Source organism: Colletotrichum costaricense (genome assembly GCF_030867565.1).
Source record: "Colletotrichum costaricense strain IMI 309622 chromosome Unknown Scaffold_16.1, whole genome shotgun sequence".
Lineage (NCBI taxonomy): Eukaryota > Fungi > Ascomycota > Sordariomycetes > Glomerellales > Glomerellaceae > Colletotrichum > Colletotrichum costaricense.
This window is the reverse complement of record NW_026848245.1, coordinates 951533-963120: the sequence shown is the minus strand read 5'-3', so window position 1 is coordinate 963120 and position 11588 is coordinate 951533. Positions and strand designations below refer to the sequence as shown.

The window sequence follows — 11588 nt, the reverse complement described above, 5'->3', positions numbered from 1 at the left end:
GGATCCCCAACCTAAAGCGATGCTAATGTCCATCGGACAAGAAAAGAAAAAGAGCTCCTCCGCGGCCGCCCTTGACCTTTGGGATGAAAGCAGCAGCAATCGTATATTACCCTCTCAAGAAGAACAAGACGTCCCTAGGGCCCTAGGAAATCTTTCGATGCCCACACTCTAGAGCGAGTCTAGCTTCTTTGATTTGCATACCGGAATTAGACTTTATTTCAATCGAAAATTCCATGCTCCATCAAGGTCCATTGCCTTCGGCGGAATTCGACGCTATTGAAAGTCAATGGCAACCCCGGCGACTTTCTTCCGGCATAACATTAAATGACAACATCAACCCGTTAGAATACTACAGTCTAGTCACTCAAACCTCTTCAGCCATGCGTCTGCCTTTGTCCATTCCTCAACAAGATGCTTCTGCCGATCCTCACCACGCACTTTGAAGCTGACATCAAAAGCCTTCGGCCCAGTCAGGATCGCATCTTTGAAAGCAGTCTGCATCGAAGTATCCGGCATCGTATCCCCCGCAACGATATCAAAGCACCAAAGTAGCTTGGACATGGTCATCAGCATGCTGTTCTCAGCCATGCGCTGACCGGCGCAGATCCTTCTTCCGGCCCCGAAGCTGTAAGTAGGCCGACGCGATTGATCTTCGGTCGCCGCCTTGGACTCCTGATTGCAAGTTTTGACACCCAGTGGATTCTTCATGAACCGCTCGGGTTCGAAAGTGTCTGGGTCCTCGTACTCATCTGAATCATGGTTGATAGCCCATATGTTCATGAGAATTGTAGTTTCAGCGGGGATGTTGTAGCCCTTGTAAACATCGTCGCGAGTTGTTGCGTGAGGGATAGCCATGGGAAACCCTGGCCGCCACCTGAGAGTCTTCGGAGCGAGTTAGACCATGGACAGACGTTCATGTTTAACGAAAAGAAATCGAAAGAGAAACTGACCTCAAGGAAACAAGCCTTGATATAAGGCAAAATTTCTGCAGTCAGACGTTCAGCACGTATGCCACTCTCGCCAAATACCGCATCCACTTCTGCTTGAGCTCTTTTCTGGATATCAGGATACGCAGCCATTGCCAAAATAAATGTTTCAAAAGCACCGGCGGTCGTGTCCGAGCCTCCCTCCATCAAAAAGCCGGCGATGTACTCGAGATCGAGGTCGCTGTAGCCTTCTTTTTCGTTATCACGCAAAAGCCCTGCTACGAAGCTGTCTTCGGCCTTCCCCTGGCTGATGCGTGCTTTGGCTTCCCCGAATAAGTCGTGATACAATCCGTTCTGTTTCAATTTGAGGTCTGCAGCTCTAAGTTTCCAACCTCGCCAAGGCGTCAGGAAATCCGGGACATATTTCAGAAATGGCAGCACATCGAAAGGGGGAACGGCCCCCTGATCCAGCATTCCTGCCCACTCCGCTTGGCATTCGAAGAACTTCTTAATCTTACCCTCATCGCTGAAATCCTTTCCGCGGGTGCCAAAGACGCTTGACATGATGATGGCGCCAAAGTACCGCAAAATATGGTCGTGGTAATGAGCAGGATCACACAGCAGCTCATGCATCATTTGTGATGATTCAGCGTCTTGCAACAGCAAGAGCTTATCAACTTTGTCGTCTTTCAAGAAGTCCGTAATTGTCTTCCTCTCCTTCCTCCACTTGGGACCATACCGCAAAAAGACGAGATGGATGTCACCGGGCGGGGGTAGCACGTACTCCACGATAGGCACGTACGGCCGGGACGAGTAGAGGGCCCCGCGTTGATCGAGGAGATCGCGCACGGATTGCCAGGTGTTGAGGACGACGGCTTTGTTGCTGGGTCCGAGTGACAGGCCGACGAGGCCGTGCGATCCGTACGTGCGGCTCCATGCTGCGAACTGAATGAATGGTTTCGTCAACGGTATTTGATGGAGGTTACCGAGGAATGGTATGGTAGGAGGTCCTGGAGGAAAGTTGATGTTGGACTTGGAGGCCTGGAGGCGAGGACGTACGAGGAAGAACGCGACAAGTGCGCCTACAACGCTCAGTGCAAGTATCGAGATCGCCATTTTGAAATTCAGGGATAACACAGAGTAAGCCTGCTTCTCCGCCATCTAGAAATCACACACTGTTATATAGCCAATTGTTCTTGACCTGACCGCCGCAATCATTATGTCCTCTCACAAATGAGAGCAATCTCATTGGCTCGTAGATGTGAGGATGAGTAACGGCACGCATATGCGTGCGACGCTCTGCTTACGCTGCCCGGCATGGGTTCATCATTTTATTGCTGGAAAATCAAGTCTCAAGCAGTATTGGAGACAGATTGGACATGATCTACCGTATAAAATATAGTGCTAAGTACGAGGTAGGAAAGTCAGATTGTTGCCAGTTCGACCTTACAGCGAGAAGCTCCCGCATTTCATTCGTTACTGATGTCGAAGACATTCTTCAACGAAAGGACTGCTTTTTTACAGAGCCCTTCGTATCTTATCGTTCATATGGACATGTTTAATCAGATATCGTCTAGCTCTGATCAATCGGCAAGACTTGTAGTTGCCACCAGCGATCTTAATTGCATTGGAAGCGGGTTTGAGAGTTGGTGTCTATGCAAACCATCGCATTAGATGCACTGGCGATAGCCACAGTTCAGACACGACTAGATACGCGTCAATCCACATATCAAGATCAGCAGACATACCATGAAACGAACATACCAAGGCACGGGAACAAATGCCAGAGCTGTTGGCACCGGCATCGGCATCGACATTCGGCTTTCCCAAATCCACCTCACCAAAGACAGAAAGCCACGAGTAAGGTCGGATTGCTCAGGAAGCAGTCTCGAGTGGACCGCGGCGGGGTTTATCGCGTAAATACTCCGTACGGTCAAACTGATTCCATCTCGCGACTCCATGTATTCGCAAAACAGTCCCTTCTGAGACTAAGACGATGGCTGCCCCATAGAAAGAGACCGCAGACAGGCGCCACTCGATCGACACATGAAGGGTTCTCCGGACAGAATATGCTCCGCTTCGCAACCCACCGCACGCCACGCCTAACGCCCTTGACAGTCTGTCAGGTGTACTGTCAGGTCAGAGTAAATGTTGTGTCACCGCGATAACTAACAGGGGTCGCAACCGAACCCTCGGACTTCTCGAGAGAAGCTAAGACCCTGGAGTGGTCAGCACCGAGAGCGAGAAGACGGGATGATGTGCGGACACGGATGGGATGAACACTCCCATGCCCGCGTCGCATCATCCGTGCGTCCAGGGGAGGGGAGTCAGGAAGACGTATGCATGCACATGTGAAATGCAAGATAACGGATGTTTTTTGCTCCCTGCAGCGGGATCTTGTATGCTTAAGGTTTAGCTGAGACAGAAACAACCATAAGCATATCAAATCTCTTTCAAGTTTCTTCAACGTCGGGACGCACCACCACACGGTGGTCAAGACGCGTCGATCGTGTCTCTGGATTCCAAGACATCATTTAACGATACCCCTTTCAACTCTTTTTCCGACTCAAGACGTCTGAAGGAGGTGGAAATTCCACCAGACTTATCAAATGAAGACCTTTTGTCGAACCCGTAAGGGAATAGGCACCAAAGCCGCATGGACAGTTGGCGTCAATTAGCGCCTCTGGTCCTCAGCAAACAACAGACGCCACTCTTCCGATGTAACCGCTAGCTGTATCATAAGAGGCCGCCGCGTCTCGCAGCCGATTGCGCTAGCTTTCGAGGCCGCCTACCCGCCAGCCGCAGAAAAGAAACTGGCGGGAGCGTTCCTGGGTGATGGGGTAAGAGTCCGTAGCTTTGACCTTGGGAATTCTTGGAGCTGTGCCCTTTTCAGTCTAGAGGAGGCGAGTGAACGACAAGGCTCGGACCTCCTCATCACAACTAGTGCAATCCTCATATCCGCATTGACCTCGAACCTCTCTCTTCCCCTACGGCCTACGGGTCGAGGGGTGGCTGTCTCTTATACCCTCACTCGCGCAATCGCCTGCGGGCTGAGAGGCTTCTGAACCTACTTGTTGTGTTTTACCTCTCTCTCACTCCAGTCATTCGTTCGTGATCGGGGCCTACCTTCGTTTGAGGTGCTTCTTTTTCAATTCTGGCTTTTCTTACACAGCTGCATGACAGGAGCATTTGAGACTTCAAGCGGGCGTTTGCGGACTGTCGCTTGAAGAAGCAATTGCATATCAACATACGACCTTATAACACACTAGCAAACACCTACACAACAGAACAGCAGGACCTGAATAATAATGCACCATGGTTGATCAAGGAATCCACGGGAGGTGGCACAGCATCGCGGGGAAACTTTTCAACCGGGGCCTAATTGGAGATATCCTCGGCACACCCGGCGCCATCGTCAGCCAAGTATTGTCGTCGCCGGCGACGACAACTCAGGGGAATGTTCAGGCAGAGGGTACACCAGCGGCAGCAGCAACGACACAAGCTGCCGCTGCGCCGGCTGCAACAACAGCTGCCGCCGCTCCTGTAGCTGCGACAACACCGGCTGCACAACAACCAGCTGCATCGCCGGCAGCAACGACGAAGCAGGATCAGCAGCAAGCTGCTACGACACCAGTCGCTCAGGCACCAGCAGCGGCAGCGACGACATCACAGCAGGTAGCTCAGGCATCGTCAACAACAGTTGCAGCAGCGAATCCTCCAGCAGCTTCAAGTTCATCTTCAAGCGCTGCAGCTGCTGCTTCGTCAACGCCTGCTGCAGCTGCTACGACTGTCCCAGTAGCCGCTGAGAATGCAGCTTCATCACCAGTGTTATCCCAAACGGTTACACCAGAGGCAACAGGAACAAGCGTGATCGGGGTTGGAGCGGGGGGCGCATCAAGTACAAGATCTGGCATGACCAATGCTACACAAACGCCTTCGCCGAATTACGAGAATACATCATCATCAAGCAGCCAAGGGCCTTTGGTCGCCACTGGAGCTGTGCGTAAGTGCATCCCTGCCGCTTCGCTCATATGTGTAGCCTTTTTTTGATACTGACTGATATGCAGTGGGCATCGTGGTACTCATGGGACTGTCCCTTTTGATATTCTGGTGCTATCGTCGGAGAAGGAAAGCAGCCCGCCATCTTCATGAAGCCGTCGCCCTCGAGAGTCCTAGCAACGAGTACGGTCCGGCCTCGCCTTTCCGCGATAATGTCAACCCCAGTTTCACTGAAATGACTGATAACCGTACGGTCTCTAACGAAGACGAATTTACCATTCAACACCCCGAACCCGGCTATCAACCTCCTTCCCAACCGCCGATGTCGCCTCAAATGCAGGACACACCGAGAACAAACCCATATGCAGCATCTCCCTTCTCATACGCGCAAGCGCAACAATATGTTCAATCTCTAGCAGGCACAGGGACATTCGGCTTCCCTCCGCCGCCTCCAATCCCAGAGCCATCGCCTATCCGCATCTTCAGATGGCCAACTCGTTCGTCCCGCAGCGGCAACTCTACCCCTAGTGTCTTCTCCGGATTCCGCACACCCAAGACGCCCACTCGCACTCTCTCTCGGGCTTCTCGAAGTACCGTGTCATCGATGCTATGGCACGGCCGCAAGGACGTTGCCCGGAGGACCATCATACGTGCCCCCGGATCTCAAAAGTCATCAAAGTCAGCAAAGTCGCGTACCAACATTTCTTCTCACAGCCCCGAGAGCACGATGCCGGAGGGTCTACATACTCCCATCTTGGATTGGCTTCACTGGATCCGAGGCCACCAACAGGTCGAGCCCGATCCAGAGATGAACCATCGAAAGAGCTTCGCCAGCACTACGGAGAGCTCAATTTCCGAAACAAGCGTTGCGAGCACAGCTAGTAGCGGTGTCTTCTCGCCCACACTCCTTTCTTACCATCCACCAGCCAATACGCCGAGTGTCACAACCGAGACCATTCAATATTTACCTCTGCCTTTATTTAAGAAAAGAGCCAGTGATAATAACAGCGAGGTCACGGTGGAAGCGTCCGGTACGGTCCGCATCCCGAGTTTTGGATGACGGTACCATACAATACAAAATTTAATGATATCCCATTTTTGGGCAACAGTCGTTCATTGCATGGCTCGGGTGTTCTGGTTTAGCGATATCTCTATTTTCATATAGTAAATATTACATCTGAACAAAAGCGATCTCAATGTGCCTACGGCCCATCTTGCAAAGATGTTTCAACTCGATTAACTCCAGGTTCTGTGCCATCGATAATGACCCCTTGATCCATCACTTTCCTATCGCGCCCAGGATAAGAGCAAAAATAAAAGCGCATCCTGACACAAAACCAACAATGACCAGCGAACCATTCATCCAAACGAGGTAAGGATCTTGCGAAACAGGTGCAAGCGCAATACAAATGGCGGCGGCGATGCCAATGGTCAACCAAAATAAGGCGGACACAACCGAACGAAGACTGAAGTTAAATGACGTTGTCAGCAATGTAGTCTTATCGAGACCCCTGAGTCCAGGGGATACCGGTAAGCTTACTTCTTTGGGGCCTGGGCGAAGGCTAGCTCCAGTCCGGTGACGATGATGAACGCTTCGGAGAACGCCACGAGTATGTAAGCGGGAGCCTGTATCCAGACGTGAATGCTTTTGGGCGGGGAGTTGTAAATGTAATGCTGCAGGACACTGGCGTAGACCATGGATATGGAGGCGAAGAGAAAGCCTACGAAGATTCGGGTGACTGGATCGAAGTCGATACGGACTTACGGAACATAGGACGCACAATTACTAAGGGTTTTTCCTAGTAGATGCAGTGTTGTTAACGGAAACCATGAAATCATCCACTCACTGTCTAAGAAAAGAATACAGATACAGAATGCGATTCATGCATATACTCAATTGAACAAATTAGATATCAGAGTCTTGTCTACTTATTTAAATGATCTTTCGCGCTATATTCAATCATTTGATAATTGTGTATAACGTTGGGTGAACATGCGGACCAAAGCTATGTTCAGAAACAAGAGTCGTCTTGAATTAGCCATTGATCTTTCACACTAAGGGAGAAAGCGTAAAGACAAGCGAGCAAAGAGGATGGGAATTGGCCACTATTTCCTTAAAATGGTGTCTTTGGTCACGAAGCCATAGCCCGCACTAAGCCGCTGAGTCAGCGGATAGCATACTTTGCCGAGCAACTTCGACTTATTCAGCATCACAACGTTTGTGGATTGTCGGCAGCAAATACGAGAGCTGGGGCGGGTTGAACGGCGGACTAGGGGCGGACGATGCCGTCAAGGGCCGCGAATGCGTCCGATTAGCGTGCAAGATTGAGTGTAAAATCGAACTTAGCTTTTATCTGGAGACGAGGTAATTCTCGCCGATGCGACATTCCCAATAGCCCAATTGAGGGAGTTTAAATATTCGTTTATTGGGCCATGTCCTTGAATACTTAAGATCTACAAGTTCGATTGTTCCCAATACTTTCTGTTCGTCACGGATCGGTCGACGCTATTCTTTCTCTACCTAGTCTCAAAATGCGTGTTGCATCTACTTTTGTGCGCCCGATCATATCGGCGACGAGACTCACAATCAAGTCCCGTTACTCTTCTTTTCCCATATCCCCCACGTCTTCTGGAAAGCATCATGTACAAACCACTTTCAACTATTTCAAACCGCTTTCCAAGGGACAAAAACCACCGACTATCTATCCCTTCAGACCTGAGACGCATGACTATAGTCGTTGGACTGAGCAAGTTCCAGTGACGGTTCATGACATTACTGGCGATGAACACAAATACTCTCTCGACAACCATGGTTTCAAATTCCATCTTCATAAAACCAAGGTCGCCAACTTCGACGATCCCGTAGTCGTGGAGCAGGAATACTTCCCGGAAATGAAACAGATGCTGAAGGATGTGTAAGTGGCTAACGTTCCTTTTTCACCAAATGCTGGCTAATAGATTACTCAGAACTGGCGCGAAACAAGTTTTTCTCTTCAATCCCATCCACCGGAAGCCATCATCAGAGCGCGGAAAAGCCGCACAAGGTCCGGTCCAGCTGGTTCATAGTGACCTGACACCCGAGGATGCCGTCGCTGGCGCACGTCATGACCTAGGTCCTCAGGCAGAAGATTTATTGAAAGGCCGCTTTCAAGTAATTCACGCTTGGAGACCACTGAAACCTGTCTACAAGGACCCTTTTGCAGTCGCCGATGCTCGTTCCGTGGCAGACGAGGACCTTGTTCACACAGAGGTCGTCTTTCCTTCTCGCAAGGGCTCTACCTTCAACGTCACTGCCAGTCCGAACCACCGTTTCTATTTTAGATACGGCCAGACGCCTGATATTGTCACGTTGTTCAAGAGTTACGATTCTGAGATCGGCGTTGCCAGACGGAACCCGCACTCAGCGTTTGTTGACCCAACGACGGTAGACTGCTCAGACAGAGAAAGTTTCGAGATCAGGGCGTACCTTTTCCACGAATCACAATAGCTACATTTGACATGATAGTAGAAACTACTGGACCCGAACTGAAGAGCATTTCATGGCGAAAGATCAAGGTCTACACTAAATTATTAGTATCACTCAAGATTATGAGACTTTCCCACCGCGTACTGAACAGCTCTACTTTTCCCAAGCCCCCCAAAACCTATAATTTGCCTATCACTATGCCGCATTCAAAGAGGTTCTTATTATCATATTTACTGCCGTGGCAGGAGCCCCATAGCCCTTACCACAGAGCTCCGGGAGGTTTTGTAGTATAGAGGGTCGTAAGCCGAGTCTACCTACCCCATAACTCTATTATATTACATCAGGGGTGCCACACTCAAATTATCTGAGCCGGACGCCTATTATTCAGCAGATATTTGCCTCGACCTGACATGCCGGACTACCGGCTGAGACTCCACGAGCTTCTTCGCGTGGTATGCGGATCTTGGTCTGCATTGGTAAAGACGCGTCGTCTAGTTTTATCGTGTCATTCTTATTGCATCAGCCGCTTAACATAAATTAATAGCTCCAAGACCGGCCAAGTCGTCTGACTTGTGATTTACATGGTTGTGGTCAACTTGTGGTAAGAAATTTGTGTTTCAATCTTGGCTTTTTCAGCACATCCATAGCTTCAGAGATTGTATCTCGTCACTCCAGCTTTAAGAATAGCCTATCATCTAAGAGAAAAGTATAAAAATCGAAAGAAACAGCTATCAAATGGCCGTCCCGTAACAGTAAAGAGTGATTGACCACACGGCGTCACTTAGTGCACTTAGTGGGTCCAGATATCGGTCTCGGGCCGGATTGGCGTGCCGAACCTACAAACCAGCCGGCCGGCGCACAATTTATTTTGTCCATTCCGGAGCTATTGCTCGATGACACTTGCAACGGGGTAAAATTCGTCCGCGGATGGGTCTCCGAGCAATCAAATCATCGCATTAATAAATCATGCACCGTGTCATGGGCCCGTTGCGCGGGGCGTTATTCAGCATGACGGACTTCCATTAGCGACATCACTCCGTGAAGCGAATTCCTCCTTTCCGTCTGCGCTATATATGTTCGTCAATTTTGTCTTCTCGAACCAGATAGTCCATAGAGACGAAAAGTAACAAATAGCTTTTCGTCATGTTCACGGATCTCATTACTTCCAGCAAGTTGGGTATTCTAGCCGCCCTTCCAATCCTCTACTGGATCGGCTGGGTTATTTACGCACGCACTCTACACCCATTGAGCAACATTCCCGGTCCATTCTTGGCGACGGTCTCTCGACTATGGTACATACGGAAAATTTGGTCAGAGGATGTGGAAAAGGATGAGAGGGCCCTACACGAGAAATTCGGTCCTTTGATTCGCATTGCGCCGGATGAAGTGTCATGCTCCGAGTACGCTTCCAGCTTTTACAAAACCCACTGATTGAGAGCACGGCAACTAATCGGAATACAGTCCTGACGCATTTGCAGATATTTATCGCTTTTCCAACGCTTTGGATAAGGCCGAGTTCTACAGACCCTATAACACCACCGGGTTCAGCCCCCACGGAGACGTGTTCTCATGCAAGAACGACAAGAAGCATGGCCAGAGACGCAAGATTACCAGTAGTGTCTACTCAATGAGCAATGTAGCCAAGTCGGAACAGTATATTGATGCTTGTGGCGATCTTTTGACCGAGCGGTTGGCAAAATTTGCGGACACAGGCAAGCCCTGTGACATCGGGGAGTGGCTGCATTGGTGAGTTTGCAATTTGCCCTGTCCCCATAATCCACGTGTCGAATATAGGCTTAACAACTTTAGGTACACTTTCGACATCATCGGTGAGCTCTTTTATGGCAGGGCATTCGGCTTCCTTGATGAAGGCAAGGATCAGAATGATTGGATCAAATCTCTCGATAAGATGATTCCCTTTGTCTGTCTCATGGGCGTTGCGCCGCCAGCTCTCCGACCTTTCATCGGCATCGGAACCATGCTCACGTCCGCCGGAAAGGAAATTGCGAAGGGAGTGTACGAGATCTCTTCTCGCCCGTCACACGACTGTGGGAGACTGACACTTGGCGGAACAGGAAGAACATTGGCGAATCCTCCGCGCGGCTTATGAAGGACGCGTACGAGTCACGCCTCGAGGCCCCAAGGACCGATATGGCCCAGCAGGTATTCGCCATCTACGAAAAGAATGGCGAAAAGTACGACTACCGATGGGGCGACGTCGAGCAGGAATCGTACGGCGCGCTTTTTGCCGGCAGTGATACCACCGCGATCGCCTTTCGATCCCTTTTCTACCACCTCATGCACAACCCTGACATCTATCGCCGCCTCGAGGCTGAAATCGACCAGGCCGTCAGCGAGAGTCGGCTGAGTATGCCTCCTGTATACAAAGATGCATCCCAGCTTCCTTACCTGTGCGCGTGCATCAAAGAGGCCTTGCGCATCCACCCCGGAGCACAGCTCTGTAAGTTGAGCTCTCTCTAGACTGCTATCTTAAAAGTGATAGTGTGAAATCTAACTATTATCTCAGCTCTACCACGTACTGTGCCTCCACAAGGAATGACAATCAGCGGACAGTTCATTCCTGGCGGCTACACTGTTGGCATAAATGCCGCTGTGCTGCACTTCGACAAGAAAGTGTTTGGTCAGGACGCGGAGAGCTTCAACCCCGATCGATGGTTGGACACTTCCCGTGCCAACTACATGGACAAGTATATGATGGCCTTTGGTGGTGGCACCCGCACTTGCCTGGGCAAGAACATTGCTCTCATCGAATTACACAAGCTCACTCCTCACCTTGTGTGGAACTATAGGTTCGAGTTCTACGACCAGAACAAGACCACTTGGCATACAAGGAACACCTTCTTTGCACGACAGGAGGGGGTAGTCGCTCGCATTGTAAAAAGAAGGAATTAGGTAGGGCTGGGATACCGTGAAAGCGCGATCGATTATCTAGGTGTGGAATTGGGGTGTCTCATTGCCTGTCATGCCAGTTTGCTGAGTATATAAACATAGATCTATTAGCTTAGTTACCACCAACCAGAGTTTCAAGTCAATTGAGAATCTAAAAAAAAACTTTGACGTCTTTTCTGAATACAGAACGAACAGAACTAATGGCTTTCGGAGTTCCTTTAGACATACAACAACTAAAGTGCACCCAAGAGAGGATCCCGCCTTGGAGGTTCCGAGTCACCATTCAA

The 11588-nt window shown here is 50.0% G+C and overlaps 6 protein-coding genes across 6 annotated transcripts; 4 read left to right on the top strand and 2 right to left on the bottom strand.

The window, feature by feature from the left end:
- Positions 1-360: 360 nt before the first annotated feature.
- On the bottom strand, positions 361-2042 carry CCOS01_13124 (cytochrome P450; the record flags this gene model as incomplete). The annotated part of the gene is made up of 2 exons (XM_060461270.1): positions 361-882; positions 951-2042. 2 exons carry the CDS (start codon positions 2040-2042, stop codon positions 361-363), a joined length of 1614 nt encoding a protein of 537 aa, XP_060308472.1.
- Positions 2043-2581: 539 nt separating this feature from the next.
- On the top strand, positions 2582-3094 carry CCOS01_13123 (uncharacterized protein; the record flags this gene model as incomplete). The annotated part of the gene is made up of 1 exon (XM_060461269.1): positions 2582-3094. One exon carries the CDS (start codon positions 2582-2584, stop codon positions 3092-3094), a length of 513 nt encoding a protein of 170 aa, XP_060308471.1.
- A 1147-nt stretch (positions 3095-4241) lies between these two features.
- On the top strand, positions 4242-5985 carry CCOS01_13122 (uncharacterized protein; the record flags this gene model as incomplete). The annotated part of the gene is made up of 2 exons (XM_060461268.1): positions 4242-4929; positions 4994-5985. The coding sequence occupies 2 exons, from the start codon at positions 4242-4244 to the stop codon at positions 5983-5985; spliced, it is 1680 nt and encodes a 559-aa protein (XP_060308470.1).
- A 219-nt stretch (positions 5986-6204) lies between these two features.
- On the bottom strand, positions 6205-6623 carry CCOS01_13121 (H+/oligopeptide symporter; the record flags this gene model as incomplete). Its single annotated transcript, XM_060461267.1, has 2 exons — positions 6205-6391; positions 6466-6623. 2 exons carry the CDS (start codon positions 6621-6623, stop codon positions 6205-6207), a joined length of 345 nt encoding a protein of 114 aa, XP_060308469.1.
- Positions 6624-7457: 834 nt separating this feature from the next.
- On the top strand, positions 7458-8412 carry CCOS01_13120 (uncharacterized protein; the record flags this gene model as incomplete). The annotated part of the gene is made up of 2 exons (XM_060461266.1): positions 7458-7840; positions 7893-8412. 2 exons carry the CDS (start codon positions 7458-7460, stop codon positions 8410-8412), a joined length of 903 nt encoding a protein of 300 aa, XP_060308468.1.
- Positions 8413-9534: 1122 nt separating this feature from the next.
- On the top strand, positions 9535-11304 carry CCOS01_13119 (uncharacterized protein; the record flags this gene model as incomplete). Its single annotated transcript, XM_060461265.1, has 5 exons — positions 9535-9791; positions 9853-10137; positions 10201-10407; positions 10467-10852; positions 10919-11304. The coding sequence occupies 5 exons, from the start codon at positions 9535-9537 to the stop codon at positions 11302-11304; spliced, it is 1521 nt and encodes a 506-aa protein (XP_060308467.1).
- Positions 11305-11588: the final 284 nt, after the last annotated feature.